Below are 20,514 nucleotides of genomic sequence, written 5' to 3'. Positions count from 1 at the left end.
TTGACCCAAGGCAAAATTTAAGTTCCTCCTTCAGTTCCACCCTCTGATCACGAAATAAAAGTCATTGGAAACAGGTGAGCTCGAGCAGAACGGATCTCTATGGGATCAGTGAAGATGTTCCAGATGAAGATGTTGGAATGGGCCATATTCCTACTGGGCTTGCAGTCTGCATATGCAGGTAAGTAGACTACAAGAACGGATCTCAATTCATAAATAGCTCAACTGTTCTGACATAAAAATATTGTAACTTCATCTCTGTCTGTCTCAATGATATTTTAAAGATGTTGGGGACAAGGGGTCAGAAGAATCGGATGTTTTTTTGCCACAATGGGTAACTACTTCATTAAATTGAAACAAATCAGTAGCTACAACAGATTCTACAATATTGACTAACATCAGTGTTTTATCAAATTGCATTTATTTTTTACATTCGAAATTGCTTGATCAAAAACTAATTTTCAATTTAAATTATTATCTAAAGTGACTTACAGTGCATAGAAGGTATACATAAAATGTTTTGTCAGTATAGCCCTTTTCACACAGACATTCCGTTAAATACACGGGACACGCATCCTGGAATTTTCCGGGACCATTTGATTTTTTTGTTCATTCACACTGACATGATTACCCTGCATCTGATGGTCCCGGGAAGACACATGACCCGTTGAAAGTCCCGCCCTCTCTTCTACGCAGCGTCTGAAGTTTGCATATTATTTATTATTTCTTTCTCCAGAAACCACTCAGGTGCATTTTTGTTTATGATAAGACTATGAAGGAGCGCGTGAACGCACAGTTCTATGCTGGTGAATGATTTCAGCTTCAGAGTGGATATTTGACAAGCTCCCTGATCTCTGCTTTAATACAGTTTTCAGACATTTCTCATCGTGATTGTTTATATGCATTTAAAACCCGCAATTTGAGAGGCTGAACGATATATCTTGTTGGGATGACACGCGGGTATTTTCGTTAATAATAGCTCAAATGAGCATGTGACACGATATTCTTTTATGCTGCTGAATGATATCCGTTTCAACGCAGTAAGTAACAAGCTATTAACAAACCTGATATCTGCTTCAGTCCAGTTTGCTGACATTTCTCGTAGTGAATGTTGTAAATCCCTCATTTTAAAGAGTTGAACCAACTTCATGTTGCCATGACAAGCGCGTCCTCACTACGGCACGTGCGTCATTGTTTATGCGTCTCATTTATCATTTCCTGATAACTGCTTCAATCTAGTTTGCAACATTTCTCGTGGTGAATGTTTATATGCATGTTATCTCTCGTTTTAAGGAGCTGAACCATAACTTTTGTACGACACGCCCATTACGGCATTCTTTCAGCTTCTTATTCACACAGAGGGTTTTCCGTATATCTGACTAGGTCCTCTTTCCGGCAACGATCCCAGAAGATTAACGGGACGATTTTGTGTTCACACAGATGCTTGTCTGGCAATTTTACGGGTATTTTCTGGGACCAAAGGTCTGTGTGAATGGGGTTCCAGTGTGGGTTCAAACCCATGGGCTGTTGCGCTGTTCACACAATGTTTCAACAAATTCACAGCGTTTAATGTTTTAAATAAGATTTTTATATGGTAGACTTTTGGATCCCACTGTATGTGTCTTAAACTATACATTAAATACAATTTAATTACTGGTTAAGTAAACCTCATAAACTATGATGGGTCATTTCAACTGTTTCTACAATTCAACTTGCCAACTAATAGATAAATTACTTATATTTTTAATAATAATATTTTAACTTATACTTTCTTACTTTACGTGGAAATTTTAAGGTGAAAAAACTTCACCTAACTTTTGTAAAAATTACTTCAACACCTAAAATATATTTCCAACTTATATTTTTCACTTATAGTTAAAAAAATTATGTTGAAAAAAACATCATTTTTTTACAACTGATGTAAAATTAATCCAACTTTTACTTTTAACAGTACATAGCTTAAAGAATATGGCAAAACAATGACAATTTTCATTTGTCTTCTATTTTCAGTCTCCCCCACTGTGCCAAATCTGGTGACAACGTCAGGTATTAAAAATTGAAAATAGATTTTTAAACGCTGAAATAGCCTGATTCAGTTTTTACAGTGATTAGAAAACTACATTGTGCATATTTGTTCACTAAAAGTGTACTACTACAAACAAACATTAATAAATGCTCTCTCTTGAATTGGCAGTACCTAATCCGGATCATCAATCCACCATCTGTAGCACCTGGGGAAATTTTCACTTCAGGACCTTTGATGGTCATTTCTATCAAATGGCTGACACATGTAACCACATTCTGGCTGGGATGTGTGACACACATGTCTCAGATTTTAACATCCAAATGCAAAGAACAATTGTGAATGGCTCGGTTACTTTCACCTCAGTCACATTAGAGCTGGAGGGGACGTCCATCAAATTTAGTCAAGGCAACATCTTCATGGACGACCAAGTGTGAGTTTATCTTTACATTTTTGAAAGGTGTAAAAATGTCCTTTACTGTTTTGCACCTTTCTGTTTAGACAATTGTATTAATATCTAGTTAAACCAATCATTACACTATGACCACTAATGCCATGAGCAAAACAATGTGACCTGGCCAATAGGACAGCAACAAATACCAAAGTACAATATTGATTACAAAAAAATATTAGTTATTGATTAAAGAGGTTTTTGGTGGCATGTAAGTAAATTTTTTCATCATATGTTTTTTATGTTTCTGAGTTGGGTGTGTAAGATAACAAAACCAATTTTATATCATCTTAATCAGTGTCTTGTTGACTAAAACATAGCATAATTTGAAAATAGCTCTTAGCAACTTTTTGGTAGGCTTGAAAATATTTTCACCCAGCGGGGTTAGTTGTAACGCTAATGCTTGCCGTTGTTTTAAATAGGCTACACACTATTGATTGCTGGCTGACAACAAAATAAATGTGCCTGTCTTATCAATAATTGTGTGTCCAAATTTATTTTTGTTCATATCTTTAATATTGATTGAATAAGGTAATGTCAAAGATTAAAATCATAATGAAATTAATGGCTAAAATCCAACTTTGATTTTCATTATCTCTGAATTTGATTTTGAGACTTAAGTTTGATTTTTACAGACTGGGTCACATATATATATTTTTTTTTTTTTGTCATAATTGTGCTGCTGTTTTCACATATTTAGACATTTGTATCCATTTATAATTGAACTATGGTTATATAAGGGATGAAAAGTGTAGATACCTGTTTATTATAGACAGATATATAAACAATATCCACTTCAAGTATATAGACAAAATAGTATTGAAATATTTTATCAAGTGTTATAACTAACCCCCTGCCTGTTACAATTAACCCTCTGGGGTCTAAGGGGTTTTTAGGGCCCTGGGGAAGTTTTGACATGCACTGACATTTATGCTTTTTTCAGTTGCTTAAAACCATATTAATGGCAAAAGTCTCATAGCACTGTGTTCAGCACAAACTAGGCTACAATATCATATAATCAACATGTATGTACATGTTTGTATTTTTGAGAGAAAAATGTTTATGCGTGGTTTTTGAAAAAGCAAAAATTTTAAGTCACTGATATAACTCCACAAAACTCATTCTAAACATGTTTTCCCAAGACTTTTCAAAACAGGATCTAGTAGTCTAGAGTTTTTTCTTCAAAGTGATGTGAAAATCATATGGCCTACTCAATCACATAAAGCAAGATATTGATTTACAATTTCTAAGACACTTTTGCTTGGGAACGGCTGTATGCATGGAGGCGGGAAAGCTCCTGAATAATCAGTGATTGACAGCTGAGAGACAAAAGAGTTGAATAATGAGCCACATAATGAGCCTTGTGGGGATGTTCAACAGGAATGTAACTTTCTCTGTAGTAAAACCATGATAAGGTTTACTTTTTAATATAATGTAAATACACACACACACACACACACACACACACACACACACACACACACACACACACACACACATTATATATATATATATTTCTATTGAAATATTTTCTATTAATTTCATAAGTATAAGTTACCTTTTAAAAACCATAGTAGCCTAATCATGGTAAACATACTGTTTGGCCATCGTAAAATGAACACACTTCAACACAGGGTTAGTGTTTGGTTGGCCAGCGAGAGGTTTACTTTTGTGCAGTAAAAAGCTCAAAAGAACAACTGCCTATCATTATCTGGACTCTTATTGGTGTTTTTGTAATCATTATAGTAGAAACACAACAAAGGACAAGCGTGATAAACTTATCAATGTTTGTTTACAGCCGCCGCCATTACCTCACGTGTTGATCATGAATGCAGTAAACGTGTGCACATGCGAGTGATCCTGAGTTTAATAAACTTGCGGTGCTGAGATGCTTAGACGCAACTAAATAAGGATTGTACTGTTTGCAATCGCATATTTTATAAGAATACGAAAAAGCGCGTCGAGTTTCCTGACTCGCGTGTTTGTGTATGTGCGTTCCCGTCGCGTCAACTGTTTGACGGAAGACAAAGAAAACATTCGCGTCTGGAGATACTGACACACATACGCAAGTAAATAAGGATTTAGATGTCATGTTTGGTGCACTCGGATAAAAGAACAAGGAGTGGAGAGACTGGATTATGTATTGCGTATCCATTGACTGCAGGAGGCAGGAGTCATGCATATGGATGTTTCTGCTCATTCACTTCAATGGCGCGGGGGTGTGGCGATCTCTTCTCATTACAGATAATGAGGTAACTGGAGAAATACGGTACTTCTCCTCCGTTTACACCGAATGACAATATCTGTTTTCAATCTCACTTACATCATTTAAAAGGAGACATTCCAAGCATTATGTAGACATTTATCTTTTGTAGTATTCGTTAAGTTACAGTTTATTTTTCTGACGCGTTTCTAAAAGGACTTCACTGAGGGAGAGAGAACAAAACGGGCATCATGTTTATTTTCTTAATTTTGCGAAAAGCACAACATTCTCTTTTTATTGGGAGTGGACAGAAAAAAACTAGACACTTTAACGTTTTAAATGATGTATAAATCATATCTGTATGTCAAAACTCAGCAGAGTAATTTAAGTCTCTTTGCGGAGTGATTGAAAAATAAAGAGTTTGCGGCGCCCACGCCGCAGTCGACCCCAGAGTGTAACTGTGGGTTCACACCAGCCGCGGAAGAGGCGGCAACATTAGTTGGACGCTTGAACATTTGAGTTCACTCGCTTCATTCTCGCGTGAAATCCGCGGGTGAAATTCTAGTCATTCGAGAAATTCACGCGGAAATCCGCGTCATGGGAGGGGCTTCTGCGACTCCGCGGAGACTACACCACTCCGCTCGCTTCCTGTAATCACGTCACTACTACAGCAAGCTCCTGATTGGTTAACGCGGCGCGGAATTCCGCCAAAGTTCAGATTTTTGAACTCGCGCGTTTCCCGCGGCAACGCTCAATTCGTGCGGAACGCCCCGCGCCTTCCGCGACATCCGCGCCGCGGCTACCGCGTGTACCGCGCCACAGGATGCCTAATCGCGTGTTTGCATTGACTTAGCATGTATATCATCCGCGCTTGCCGCCTCTTCCGCGGCTGGTGTGAATGCACAGTTAGTTGTAACGTTTGCACTTCTGTCATGTTTGGTGTAATTGTCCAAGAATGGTAAGTACTAAAAACAAACTTAAAATGGTCATTTGTAGCAGATGTGTGTGTTGCTTGTATAAAATATGATTAATCAAACTCAAATATTCTTTAATGATTAAGCCAAAACCAAAAAGCATTAGGTTGTACCCATCCACTACATTTGTAATAAATAAGTTGAAAGACAAATAAGGAGTGAAACCACTAATTGACTTGTAAATAAAACATTACCAGTTTTAACCTCTTCACATAGCCAGAAACAAGCTTAGCATTGTCATACATAACACCAACCAGTTATGTAACATACTGTTAACACGGTGAAGTTTTTTTAAGATATTGTACTGTTTTTTATAGTACAGATATTAAGTACCTTTTGCCTATTCTTTCTATTTGATGGTAGGCAAGGATGGTTGAATCAATATACTAATAACATTTCTCTATTTAAAGTAACACTCTAAAGTGCTTTCCATTGCATAGTTCCCCACGGTTAAGGTCGGGTCAGCTCACCTCACTTTGGCTTGGTTAGCTTTTCCATCGAGTATAACAATGGTTCTCAACTCTGTTCCTTGAGGCCCACTGCTCTGCACATTTTGTATGTCTCTCTCATCTGACACAATCAGTTCAGTTCATAAGATCTCTTCTAATGAGCCGATGATTTGAATCAGGTGTGTTAAATAAGGGAGACATACAAAATGTGCAGAGCAGTGGGCCTCCAGGAATAACGTTGAGAACCACTGGAGTATATAGACAAAACACTTGGGAGTGGGAGGGATTTAATATTGGAGTATAAAATAACAAAAGAAGCTTAAAATAACAAAAACAGGTTTCTATTGTTCATAAGGATTGCATATAAAATTGGCTATAATAATTGGCTTATAAAGGTTGGATTATTTGCATCTTATATAACAATTGCAACATTCATATAACCCAGAGCTATATAGTCCAGTATAATAGGGCTGCAGACACCAAAAGTCTTTAAAATGAAAGAAAATAATGTACTTAAATGAAAACTAGCCAATATTTTATTTATCGTCAATCGATCCTTGGTGTATATGACATATTTCAGCCAAACACAGTTGGAATTATATTAAACAATATCCTGGCGTTTCAGCTTCATAATGGCATAGTGCCTCATTTGTATAGCACATTCATCTATAACAAAAAAATTAACCAATCATGTATTTAATGTCTTCTAAGGCTTTAAAAATGGGGCCCTATCCAATGCAATTATAGACCGTTTCATCATACGCATGCATAAAACACCACATAAAATACACTTTTTTAAATGGATTCATATAAAGGGTTAATCCTGATTTAAAACATTTTACTATTTAAAATTATATACTAATATGTTTGGTTAAAAACAACATATCCTGTCCATAATTCACATGAAAGTTTGTTATAAATATCATTTATAATGTTGTTACATATTTTTTGCACTGCACTGTATTTGTTTCTATATATTACCCTAGTCAGCAAACAAATCTGGCACAGACTTGGCATTCGTCTGGCATAGCTGGCATTCATAGGGCACTGGCTAATAGCATGTGGGCCAAACATGGCCCGGGTTTGGCAGAGATGGCACTGGGTTGAAAACGGCACCCAACACATGGGCCAGATGTCTAATGGAGTATTATGTGGGCCACATAAGTATAGCCGATCTTGACCTACTTTAAAAAAATTTTTGATTAAAATTCAAGATATTTTTATCTTCCTGTTTACATCCTGGGTCTTATGTCTTCAAGTTAAGGCAACAATACATATTTAATTATCTAAATTATGAAAATCAACTGTAATTGATTAACATACTTTTACATTTTCCACTTAGATTTTTTATTAGATATTAAATTCTACATTCAATATTATATCTAATCCTGACAGATTAAATTAAACTATAAGACATAATTTAACACCACATATTATTTAATTACATATCAAATTAACTATGAAATGAATTCATTAGTGTTGTTGCGTTGCACATTTCTACTTACTCTATGGTTACTCTATTACCAGGTGGTTAATATATATTAAGATGATGACAAATTTAACAGATGTGATTAAAAGATTAAATATATTTGAGAGATGACAGAAACGTGTTGCCATTCATGACAGGTTTTCCAGAAACGCATAGCTTCCACATGAATCAGCATCTGTTAACCTGGCTCATGCCAGTCAGGATTTCAAAAACCCGGATATGCGAAATTTGCCTATCAGAGCAAAGTTGGCCAAAAGGCATTTGCAGTGCTTTATAGGATTGTAGTTTTATTTACCCAGTTGGCTGTAACCCAGTCTCATACTTTTGTATTTTTGTCAAGTTTTCAAATATTTTTTTATTTCAGATTGAATATTGTACATGATTAATGGCTTATAACGCTGCAAAGCAACAAATATCCAATGAGGAAAAGTGAATGAAAATACTCCCGGAACCTGTATGTCGAAAAGTGGGCGGGCGCTGCTGTCTTGAACAGAATTTGAAAAGTGAGTGTGATTGAAACGGTCATTTGAACTGAACTGGGAAAAAGCCAGCAGAGTTGGTAAGTGAACACATGTTTTATTAAAGTTTACTTAAGTACTTTTATGGATTTAATGATTGACTGATGTTTGCACGTGCTATCAAAATGATTGCTAATTGTTCTATTTAAAAATTGCACACAAGTGACCTTGTTTAAACTCAATTTTATTCAAGGTGATGTAAATACAATAAACTAACATGTCCAACAAAGTCAGTAACTGTCTTATGTCACTTAAATGTAATCGTCTTTGGCAAATGATGCAAGTTAGGGTTGTAACCGTTGATATTCTGTCAAGTTCAGCTGTTGTGAGTTTTTTTTTTTTTTTTTGGTGTGCTCAACTTTACACAATGCTGCGAGAGATGACAATCAGATGACATCAGAGAACCGCAAGAGATCTTTCGGAGGAGTTTGGTTTCATATCGCTCTCGCTGTAGTCTGATGTCATCTGCTTGTCGTTTCTTACAGCGACACATGAAGTAGTACACACCTTGTAACAAATTCAACTTTTTAGTATACTGTTGATTCATTACCACAAGTTTAACTCAAATATATAATTTTGCTTCTGAATCTCATTCTTATGAACATCACATTCTGAGACAAAGTTTACACTCTTCAAACATTTATATAATTCAAATTAAACAATATATGAAGGGAACAAATCTGAAACGGCTATACACAAAGTGACATGGTATCCCCAAAAACCCATAGTCTACAAACACATACACATCTCATCATTGCAGACACAAAGTCTCTAGAAATCAAATAAAAAAATTATACTCATCAGTCCAAGGGTTGTTCTGCTTTGAAAAAAAAGTAACAAATGTCCTCTGAGATTATCTCCAAAAAGAGAAGAGTATTTCACAGACTGAAAATCTCCAAGCAAAAAAATCTCCAAGTGCCGGGAGTCCTTTAGAGAGTGCTTAGTCCAAAGAAATGCATGTAAAAAGGCTCTACTCTATGCACATATCACATGACGTCTAAGGGATAATTTCTTAAATCATGAAAAAGCTTTGCTACTCTTAAGACACAGTGTTGTCTCCCTGCCACACCAAACAATCTTGTTTCCAAAATCACTGCTCTTCCCCTTCCTTTTTAGCAGGCCCTTAATTATAAAGATTCTCAAAAATATGTATATCATGGTCATGAATATATCACAAATTGCATAACCATACACAAAATAAACAATGATCTTAAATGGTAATTGTAAAGTAAAATAAAATTGTTTAAGGCACTATAAAGGTAGTGTCATAGGGTCCCCCCCAAACAGAGGTTATTTTGGGATATTTTCCCCAAACTACCGTTTAATGTTGACCACATTCACATTGTCCATCTTCTCCCCTGAACTCCATTCAACTCCATTCAAGTAGTTCACTGGCCCCAATTTCCTTCTAATCTTCATGGGGCCTTCCCATTTAGGGGCCAATTTGGATGAAAAGTACCCATCTACTTTGGATATTGGATGGGAACGAACTCATACCCTCTAAGAAGTGCATGAGTTTGCGTTGGGCGTTATAATACTTGGCTTGTTTGGCATGTGCTTTTCTCAACCCATTTTAGGGGCAGGAGCAATCAATTGTTCCAATGGACCCTTCAATCACCTGCCCAGTGCTATTTCAGCTGGTGAGTGCCCTGTGGTCTCACTGGGAGCAGAGTTAATAGCAAAACGGAATTCTGCCAGCTACTCACGATGGTTTTCACCTACAAAGGATGCAATCATGGTATTAATGGTTCTGTAGAATCGCTCTGACAGGTTAGTTCGTGGATGGTAACTTTTGGTGACCTTCCTTGTTATGCCCCATCTTTTGCACAGATCTTCCATCAGCTGGTTTAGGAATTGGGGTCCACGGTCGAATAAAAGGAACTTTGGAACTCCCCATCTAGTAAATATTTCCTTTAGAAGAATCTGGCAGATGTGGTTGGTTTTGCTATCTCTGATGGGGAACAGATCTACCCACTTGGAGAAATAATCAACAACTACCAGAGGATACACATTTCCCTTTTTACTCTTGGGAAGGGGACCCATAAGGTCCATCCCCAACATGTATCCAGGCTCATCTATTTCTGTGGATTGAAGGTAACCAGAGGGTTTGGTATTGGCAGGTTTGTACTTTTGGCAAACCGTGCATTCTCTTACATGCTTCCACACATCTTTGCGAACATCAGGCCACCAGGTAATTCTTATTCTGGGCTTTTAATATTTTTGCCATAAAATGGTTGTTCATTCAAGACTCCAAGAGGAGGTTTTCTCATTAACATACATGATTACTGGGAGACCGTGGCATTGAACTCTTGATAATGCATCGGGCACTACATTCACCTGTCCCTTGCGGTATTGTACTTGAAAGTAAAAAAGTTGAAGTCTCAGAGTCCATCTTGTAAAACGGGAGGTTGTTTTAGAAGAATTGAAGGCAGAGTCAACTTTTACTCCCTCTTCGGACGCCATGTGTCCCAAAAACTTGAGCTCTGTTTTCATGAAGCAGCACTTTTACAGGTTGAGGGTAAGGTTAGCCCTTTAAGCTCCCGGAAAACAGTTTCAAGGTCTTTTAAATGTTGTTGTTGACAATTATGTCATCTATGTAAACAAAACACAGCTTCTCTTTGAGCTTTTCCAAAACCTTCTCCATCAATCTCTGAAATGTGGCACCAGGGTTTTTCAATCCAAAGGGCATGGTCAGGAAATGGAACAATTCAAAAAAGTAATAAAGGTTGTTTTCTCCGTGCTGCTTGATTCCATTTCAACCTGCCAGTATCCTGATTTCAAGTCAAGGGTATTAAAATATTGGACACCTTGTAAAGACTCCAATATTTCATGAATGAGAGGCATCGGATAGGCTCAATGATTCCATCTCGTAACATCTTATGAATCTTTCTCTCCATGACCTCTCTCTTCAATGGTGAAAATCTACAGGCTTTTGAGTGAACAGGGATATCGTCCGTTGTGATAATTCGATGAGTGGTTTGATTGGTTCTCCCTCTAAAGTTTGTGAACAGACAGTCGTCCATGTTATCAGGAGTGCATAAACTTCTGGTGGATGTCTTGCTATTAAGTCTTTCATGTCGGTGGCCAAAGCCAACGTCTCAGGTTCTTCAGCCTCATTCTTTTGCACAGCCATAAATAAAGTGGTAACTGATTGCTCCTTTAGAATACACGGTTGCACCCATTGTGGTTGCTGAAGAAATGGATATACTCTAATTTAACCTTTTACCTTTAGCTCATAGTTCATTGCAGCAACATTGAGCTGTACTCCAGTTCGCCCAGTTCATTCCCAGTCCAAGGACAAAAGGGAATGCTAGGCTTTTATTGGCCATTATGTATGTGTTAAAAGTCCGCCTCTTTCCATGCCATTCAAATGTTATGTGGATTTTACCTTCTGACTCATGAGCTGTTCCATCTGCCACCATGAACGTCCTCCTTGAATTCTGCAGCAACCTTTCTTCTGGTTCCCTCACAGCTTCCCATAATTGCTTTTGCATGAGAGTCATCGTTGAGCCAGTGTGTATGACTGCTTCAATATGATAATTTCCTACATCTATTGTCACTTTGAGTAGTAGAGGAGTGTTTGATTGTATCAATGAAATGTGTTGACCTTGGGCATCGGTCAAATCGGGATGAAGCCCCTTTTTTCCTTCAGTTGATGACTTGAGCTGATTCACTTTAGCCCAGTAGTCTCTCTTTGAATTCAAATCCTTCTCCACCAAAGACCCCACTTCGACTAATTGCTCTACGGTCTGCAATGCACCTCTTAGACAGCTGGCCAATAAAGGGTTACAGCTATTTAGAATGTGTTAGTTGGTAGTTTGGGGGGTGATGAAGGAGGTACTGCAGGTGGCCTAGGCGGCCTGGTAGGCCATGACCAAAAGGAATGGGCAATATCGGGTACTGGCCACTTTTACCTGGGCTATTTCATTTTTGCATTGCTCATCTCACCCTCAGCGCCAGTTACATCCTGCTCACCAGAGTTAACTGATACTTGATCTATAATCAATTTTCCATTAATATTCTTACAAAATTACATTCCCCGTAAGGGCCACCATCTGTAACAAATTAAACTCTTTAGTATATTGTTGCTTCATTACCACAAGTTGAACTCAAAGCTATAATTTTAGTTCTGAATCTCATTCTTATGAACATCACATTCTGAGACAAAGTTTAAACTTTGTCCTTGTCTTTTTTCCATAATGTCAGCTCCTCCCTTTCCTTTTTAGCAGGCCCTACATAATAACGATCCTCAACAAAAAAGGTATATCATGATCATGAATATATCACAAATTGCATAACCAAACACAAAATAAACAAAGATCTTAAATGGTAATTGTAAAGTAAAATAAAATTGTTTAAGGCACCATAAAGGTAGTGTCATAACCTACTCTAGTGGCATTCTACCAGGCAATCAGAAAGAAATTAGAAATTGTTGTTTCTGGTTAAATTACTTTCCCGCTGCAAGCACGCTCATTACTTGGCAACATGGATTTTATGGAATGCAAGTTGGAAGAGCAAGATCCAATGAATACAGTAGATTTAGATTTTACGATTCCTGGATGAAAACACTTTGATCAAAGACACTGGGCCCTATTTTAACGATCTGAAACGCAAGTGCGAAGCGCAACGCGTAAGTGAGTTTGTGGGGGTATCTTGGGCGCTGTTGCTATTTTCCCGGCGTGAGAAATAACTCTTGCGCCGGGCGCAAGTCAATAAGGGGTTGGTCTGAAGTAGGTTCATTATTCATAGGTGTGGTTTGGGCGTAACGTCAAATAAACCAATCAGAACGCTATCCAACATTCCCTTTAAACGCAAGGGCGCAAGTTCCATGGCGGGTTGCTATTATTATGACGGATTTACCAGGTGTACGCCAGGAGCGGTTTGCAGCCGAGGAGACCCATGTTCTTGTAAGAGCAGTCAAAGACAAAGAAGTTGTTTTGTATGGGGATGGGAGAAACCCGCCCAAATCAGCGTAGGTTAAACAGGCGTGAGAGGAAATAGGCATCCCCAGGACGTTGCGCCAAGCGCTACAATGATGTCAGGAGACGGGGGAATCCCAAGCTTGCCAGCAACGGGAGGTGGATCTGCCTCCACACAGCACCTGACGCCAGCAGAGGACATCGCTGCGTCCACCCTCACCGCTGAAAGGGTTTGGGAGCTTTGAAATCGGACCCAAGAAATGTAAGCAAGGTCCAACCCCAAAGTACTCTTTCAAATCAAGTTCATATACATTAAGGTTTCTTATGAAAACATTTTAATTATTATTTACATAAAATAAACGTAATACAGCCACACAATAAACTTATGGAAATATTTTAATCGTTATTTGCATGAGAATTTATTTGCAATGCTCACTACTATGATTCCCCTTATCTCGTGAATTAATATTTTTAAGTGTAACAATTTATGATTTGCAAAAATAACTGTTGCATCTGTGTAGATTAAATAAGCAAAGTGTATTCGCGTTGTGCACGCTATACATTATGGTCAAGCATGCACCCTTAAAATAGCATAATGAACAACGCACAACGCGCCACTGACTTTAAACTTTTTTTTTCTGGTCAGTGGCGCAATTGTTTTTTGAAACTGCAAAATAGCATCAGGGATGGTTTGCGCCTGAACACGCCTCTTTTTTTGCGCTGAACCGCCCAGGGAGCGCAAGTTCATTCCCTAGTTTGCCGACGTGCGTCTGTGGAGGGAAAAACCCGCTGTGCGCCGGTGCAAAATACGAATGATACATGCGTCACTGACAAAGTCAATTGCGCTGGGTGCAAGATAGGGCCCACTGAGTTGATATGGGTGAATACAAAAGATCATAAGCTAAAAAGCCTATATTAAATCTCTCTCACACACATAGAGAGCTTAATATACACACTTAGAGCAAGTTCTGCAATACTGTGTGTGTACAGCATGCCCAGGTGAAAAAGTACACTTCTATAATGTACTTAAAGTGCTCTATTTTCATGTGCTAATTGTCTACTAAAATCTTTAGTATGTGAATATGAACTAAAATATAATCAAATGTATTTAAAAAAATGTATTTAGGTACCACTTGTAGTAAATTTTAAATCATCTTTGTATGAAAGATGGGTAACTTTATAAGTTTATTACAAGTGGTATACATTTTTTACAGAAATAGTGTTCAAACCACATTTCAGTTCATATTTAAGGCATCTCATGAATTTTTGTTGTATTTAGTACAAAACTAGTATGTGAAAAAATAGAGCACTTTAAAGGGATAATTCACCTAAAAATAAAAATTCTCTCAATATTTACTTACTCATGTTGTTCTTTGTTCTGAAGAACATGAAGGAAGATATTTTGAGGAATGTTTGTAACCAAACCGATCATGTGCCCCATTCACTGATAACAAGCGAAATAAATAACAAGTAGAATAGCTCTGGTAAAGTGTATCAAAAACTACACTGAGCTAAGGTTATTGTGTAAAATGTGTACTCTATAATGTATACAATCTTAACTACAGATCGGCTACCAAACCTCCCTTCACGTAGCAGTGATCCATGCCGTTTCCCCTCGTCTTTAGGAAATCAAAACATTTGTTATTTTCGATGAGTTATTTGTTCAGTTTAGCCACTAGCCAGATCATAAAACAGAGAATGAAAGGCGGGTACTGTCCAGACCCGTAACTGCGTGTGTGTCCAATGAAACGGTCTATAGTAGACAGTCAGACTTTCAAAGCTTACAATTTCAGACAATCCAAATAATGAGGGGCTGGGGGAAGGAAGAACAGTATAAAAAAATGGTAATACAGGTAGATGGGAAAAAAAACAATACAATGTTACAATACAATGTTGTGTAAAAGGTGTACAATGTAATGTATACAATCTTAACTACAGATCGGCTGCCAAACCTCCCTTCACGTAGCAGTACAATGTTTTTTCAAAGGTCCTAGGTTCAGGTTTTGTTGTAATATTGCATTTTATTCAATAGCCACATTACCTGATGATGCATAAGTTAGTTAAAAACCATGTGTGCTTATTTTCAGCAGCTGTGAGGCATAACTGTGTAACGCCACAGATAAAAAAATTGATTCCACCGTTAAAAGATGGCTGTGTCTGGCCCTGGACAGAGATGGTGGCCGAAAAGAAAGGATGAAGGACAATATGACTGATTAACAGGCTTTATGCATGGATGTTTAACAGCTCTGTCCAAATTTCAACTTGTTCGATTATAGATTTGTGACTGTTTCAGAGACATTTGAAGAGTGCTTCTTGTTCCTGACCATAAACGTTGATGTTCAAGTGTTATGTGAAGTGGAAATTGATGACTAGAAACATGGATTATCAAGTTACATTTAAATTGAAACATCATGAACCAAAAAGCGGCACCTGTTTTATTTCTGTTTTCATTTATTTTTTGCTGAACTGACAAAGGAATGTTATTTTAGAAACTTGTTTGTACAACTGGAAAATGTCAGATGCCAATGCTTTGATGTTTAACACAATTAAATATTTGTCCAGAATACTGTCTTTTTGTGAATATTTATCTGGGAGGGAGGGGTGTGTTAGTATGGTATTGTTATGGTATTGTTGAGGCTGATATGTGGAACTCATAGGGTATTGGTTTAGTTCACCTGTGTGTCAGGCTCCTTTCTGCTTAAAGAAGTGTTGATATGGTTTACTTGAGTTTATGTTTTGGTTCCAATGTTATATTTTGATCTGGCCCAATCTATGGCCAGTTATGGGTAATTAACCTGACTGAGACTTAGGCCAGTTATGGCCCATGTGTGGGCCTTGTTTGGAATCCAGATCTGGCCCACACTTGGTCTGTCATTCATTGCGGTATAAGGGCCAAGCAAAAGCTGGTTGTACGGGGTGGAGCTGGGCCAGAGAAAAATTGCTATGTGGGACAGTAGTAATGTAATGTAGGGTTACATTATTTTATTTATCTCCATATAAATATATTTTTTTATAATTTTTTCTCGCAGGGTATCTATTCCCATGAATCAGAATAGAATTAAAATCGAGGGAAGCTCATCGAGTGTTAAGATCTCCAAATATGGAGTGACTGTTGAAGGAGATCACTCTATGGTGGTAAGCTACATTGCAGATCTTGCTATCTGAGAACAGCTTAGGTTCTTTTGTAATATGTCATGCATTTTTTTATCTAGTGTATAATCAAAGAGTATAGAAGTACCAAGAGTCAAAACTCAACAGAACGTACCATTGCAAAAAACGCACCCATCAGCTGTCATGGAATTGAACGATACCGGTTCTAATAGGGAATTATCATGCTTCCGAGTTTCGTGGGCGGGACTTGTCAACTTTATGCATGCCCACTTCCGGCGCAGTTCAACAATGGTTGAAACAGAGGCTAGATGTCACTGCTCTGTTCCACTTTGTAAGTCGAACAAACAACGCCAATCCTACTTAAGTTTTCATGGATTCCAGACTGAATTGAGAAAGGAAGAAGTGGATTAAAGTGGTTCGCCAGGATGAAAGGCCAAACTTTAAAATATAACAAGGTAACACGTTTGTTTGTAGACGGCACTTTTGTGAACCAGACTACACTAATGGTAGTGCTAGCAGACTAGCATTAGTTAGCTAGCTTGCTAGTCCCTGCTGAAAAAAAACAGCATACCAGCAAGACCAGCATATGTTGTGTTTTGGTGCTGGTTTGCTAGTGAACACCAGCTAAACCAGCATCAAACCAGCACCAGCATTAGCACCAGCTAAACCAGCACCAAACCAGCATAAGCACCAGCTAAACCAGCATTAGCACCAGCATCCCATGCTGGTATGACCAGCATATGTTGTGTTTTGGTGCTGGTATGCTGTGACCACCAGCTAAACCAGCATAGATCAGCATAATTCCCATGCTGGTTTGATGCCGTTTTTTTCAGCAGGGGTAGCCACTCACCTTCGTAGTGGTATAGGAAGTTCTTGAAGACGAAACTGTATCCATTGTCCACTTTGGAGCACGCTGTGATGGAATGTTGTTCAGTTAGTCGATGTACATCAGAAAAAGTTATTTTAAGTCAATTTAACAGGGATGCAGTAAAACTAAATTTAGGGTCATCCATCAAGTGTTCGATAGAGTGATAAGTCATTCACCGAAAGTGGATGTGCACAAAGATTGCTGAAAGCGGAAGTATTATGTATCAGCATGATAATCCCCTATTCCAAAGCTTAAAGGTTAAGGGTTAAGGTTAAGGGAACTAAATAATAGTTTCTAGTTTTTAATATCTCTATAGCCTATACTAAAACAGCGTGTTGAATAATGTACAATAAAATAATGCTTATGGATCGGTTTATAATTAAATTTACAGTTAATAAATAAAATTGGTGATGGTATGTAGAATAAAATTGGTGATGGTAAGTAGAACACCATATCATTTCTGCCTGCATTACAAACAACAAATCAGACATTGTGCAAACATAAGGTGCACACATTTACTACAAATAGAATGACAATGGAAGTATATTAGCTGTTCTATACGTTTTAGTCTTAAGTTTTATTTAATTATTTAAAAAATGTATTAATCCTGACTGCTAAAAACTTTGTACAACACGTTACATTTGATACATTAAGAAGAGAGAGCTAATGTACAGACTTACAGATGACTTCTGTTTGGGCTGTGAGATTTGTCGATTTTTGGTCCGAAATATATGAGGGATTTTGACACTACTGAATAGTTTACCATGTATACAAGAGTGTTTTTACACTTTTCCTGTACACCTCCATGCCCATATTTAAGCCGTTGGTTCAGTCCAAAATGGCAACAGCAAGACAGCAGTTCCATCTAGCGATTGCTGTTAAAACTGCAACTGAGTTTCGCCTCTTGGTACTTCTATACTCTTTGGTATAAGTGAACCCATAAACACACCCTTTCATCCTCATGTTTGCTCTTAGTAATGAAGCCAGTTATGCTAACATTAAGCAGGATATTGGTTTTAGACAGCATTAAATCAAATATTGAAGAAAGTGAAATGATTACAGATGCAAACTTAGACTTCAAATGCTTATTTCGAATTTTGTCCTAGGGTAGCATACTATAATATTTATATTGGGAATCCATTTTTATATTTACACAAAAAATCTTGGGTTATTTTCATCCCAGCAATGGGGCAAAACGGGACTAGCCCTGCCCGAGGGTTACTTGTATAAATTACATACATTTGGGGGTCCTTACCTCTGGTTTTAACAATTGTTGGGTCAAATATAAACATTTAATTTAACCCAAACACTGGCCTGGTTTCTTTTTGACCCAACGTTGAGTTGAAAAAGCAAGCATTTTTATCTAACATTAAACAATATTTTAGACATAAATAAACATAAATAATTTCTCCAGACTGAACTTGATAAGAAGTACCAGGGTCAGACTTGTGGACTCTGTGAAAACTTCATTGGCAACAACGGATTTTAACAGCTAAATCAGGGAATCACATTTTTTACTTGTTTTAAATAGTGTTTTTTTTTTAAGCATTTATGCATTTGGCAAACACATACTCAAAGTCAACAAAAGCCATTTTCATATGTCAACTTTACAAATAGATCACATGTATAATTAGCATGACGTGTTATTCCTCTCAGATCCAGAGACATGGAAGGTGTCCATATCAGCTGAACCCTGCGAAGAAGTTCCACTTCCCCCTAGCAATCAGTGTGAAAAACAGGTACAATGACAAATGTTAAAGTATTGAAGTACTGAAAAACTGCTACCTTTGCCTGGGGTGCCTAATACGAATTTTATCCCACTGGTTGACATTTGTAAGCAGTATCTGAACAGTTCAGGGTTTGAAGACTGTCGCCATCTGATCGGAGTTCATTTGAGAAAGTTTGGGCAGACAACCTTTGTCAATGTCCTGGCAACCAAGAGTGTGTCTGCAACATGCTTACAGAAATATCACGACAGTGCACGCATGCTGGTTGCAGGCCGGGAAAGTGGAGAACAGACAAACTATGTCGTGAGTATGATTACTACATTATACAGAGAAGCAATGACAACATAGATTGTATCTGATATATTGTTTATGTGTTCTGTGGAGCAGCAAAGACATGTCCACTAAACATGGTATACATGGAGTGTGCTGGCTCATGCAAAATCACCTGTTCGGGCCCAAATGGAACCCTGCTGTGTACAGATCACTGTACAGATGGCTGTTTCTGCCCTGGGGTAAGGCCTTGTTTCAAACAATAATGTTTTCCCACTCTTCAATGAAACCTTTGTGAAGGAGGGTAAAAATTGGCAGATTTAACCTCATCCTATACATAATGGGGCGATTTCCCAGACAGGGATTAGACTAGTCCTAGACTAGAATAAAAGTAAGAGCTGTCCAAACTACAAACAACTTGTAGTGACATATCTTAAAATATATCAGTCCCATTTGATTAGCCTCAAAATGCACACAAGTAATGTTTTTAGTAAGATATGTTTGTTAAAACAGGTTATATTTCCTAATTAAAGTAAGGCCTAGTTCTGGCTTAAGCTAATCCCTGTCTGGGAAACATCCCCATTAACTGTTAATTCCCCCTTTATTTTTACAGGAACTGTGAAAGACAACATTGGTAATGTGGTTGCGTTCCTACAAACAAATGCTCATGGTTGCATGACGGCACAATATACCATACTGAAGAGTCACAAGAACAGGCGTGTAAACAATTGTAAGTCAGACACATGCATCAGTTAACACAAATATAACAGATTTTATTGTGATAACATTGCTGCCGTACCCTAAAAGCAAGTGTGCTGCTGGATACTGGAGTTGCACGGATCTGGACTGTCCTGGAATCTGCTCTGTTGTGGGAGGCTCTCACATCACCACCTAAGATGGAAAAACCTTTAGCTTTAATGGCAACTGTGACTACATCCTCACTAAGGTCAGTGACTGTCAAAACATGTGTACATGTTTTTCACTGTCCAATCAATGATGGGAGAGGCGGACCTTTCATTGTGGGGACAGGAGTTATATTTGAAGAGTTTGGTTACAAAACGCTATAAACTCCATAAAAAAATAAGTTACAACAAAATTCAGTATTGTATCAGGTCAGTATTTAAAAGTAAATTCTTAATTTTACACAAAATCCGATAGCCGCTTTGTTGTTCTGTCATCTTTTCTCCTTTTTTTCCCAAAACGCGATAAACGGCACTCCTCCTTCTCTGCAGAATGCAAGGAATCCGCTCAACAAATCACAGTGCACCATTCCACGCATTGTAAACAACAGTGCTTCTATCAATCTAGAAAATTTGAAAAATATCAACCCAATTACTTAGATTTGGTAAACCATTCTCTACAAGCACATTGAAATTGAAATTTGGCTCTCCTTATGATGTCATAAGGAGCTCTTATTATAATAATACCACCCCTTACTCTGCACTATCCAACCACAGCACTGCCATGTAGTGCAGAGAAAAAGAGAAAGAGAGAGAAAATAATTCACAGCACAAT

The 20,514-nt window shown here is 37.7% G+C and overlaps 1 protein-coding gene and 2 long non-coding RNA genes across 3 annotated transcripts in view; all 3 read left to right on the top strand.

Annotated features, from left to right (window-relative positions):
* Nucleotides 1-1,974: 1,974 nt before the first annotated feature.
* On the top strand, nt 1,975-18,760 carry LOC135787766 (mucin-6-like). The gene is made up of 4 exons (XM_073813402.1): nt 1,975-2,043; nt 2,192-2,453; nt 16,053-16,158; nt 18,659-18,760. Exons 1-4 carry the CDS (start codon nt 1,977-1,979, stop codon nt 18,758-18,760), a joined length of 537 nt encoding a protein of 178 aa, XP_073669503.1. The 5' UTR covers nt 1,975-1,976.
* Nucleotides 9,805-15,587, top strand: LOC141281524 (uncharacterized). Its single transcript, XR_012335894.1, has 3 exons — nt 9,805-9,842; nt 9,935-10,892; nt 15,111-15,587. It is a non-coding gene; the product is annotated as an uncharacterized lncRNA (long non-coding RNA).
* An 852-nt stretch (nt 18,761-19,612) lies between the features above and the next one.
* LOC135781766 (uncharacterized) overlaps nt 19,613-20,514 on the top strand; it is a 99,721-nt gene continuing 98,819 nt past the window's right edge. The window contains exons 1-2 of the long non-coding RNA XR_012335845.1: nt 19,613-19,729; nt 19,831-19,945. This is a non-coding gene — a long non-coding RNA (uncharacterized lncRNA). The remainder of the gene's footprint in view (nt 19,730-19,830; nt 19,946-20,514) is intronic.

This window comes from Paramisgurnus dabryanus, chromosome 23 (genome assembly GCF_030506205.2).
Source record: "Paramisgurnus dabryanus chromosome 23, PD_genome_1.1, whole genome shotgun sequence".
NCBI classification, from domain to species: Eukaryota; Metazoa; Chordata; class Actinopteri; order Cypriniformes; family Cobitidae; genus Paramisgurnus; species Paramisgurnus dabryanus.
Note: the sequence above shows the minus strand (reverse complement) of the source record. Positions and strands in the feature narration are given on the sequence as shown.

Bases quoted from the DNA above. Each gene is read 5' to 3' on its own strand.
- LOC135787766 (XM_073813402.1), top strand. From the start codon at position 1,977: ATGACAATTTTCATTTGTCTTCTATTTTCAGTCTCCCCCACTGTGCCA. The intron at 2,044-2,191 runs GTATTAAAAATT...TTGAATTGGCAG, and splicing joins AAATCTGGTGACAACGTCAG to TACCTAATCCGGATCATCAA. The intron at 16,159-18,658 runs GTAAGCTACATT...TATTCCTCTCAG, and splicing joins AAGGAGATCACTCTATGGTG to ATCCAGAGACATGGAAGGTG.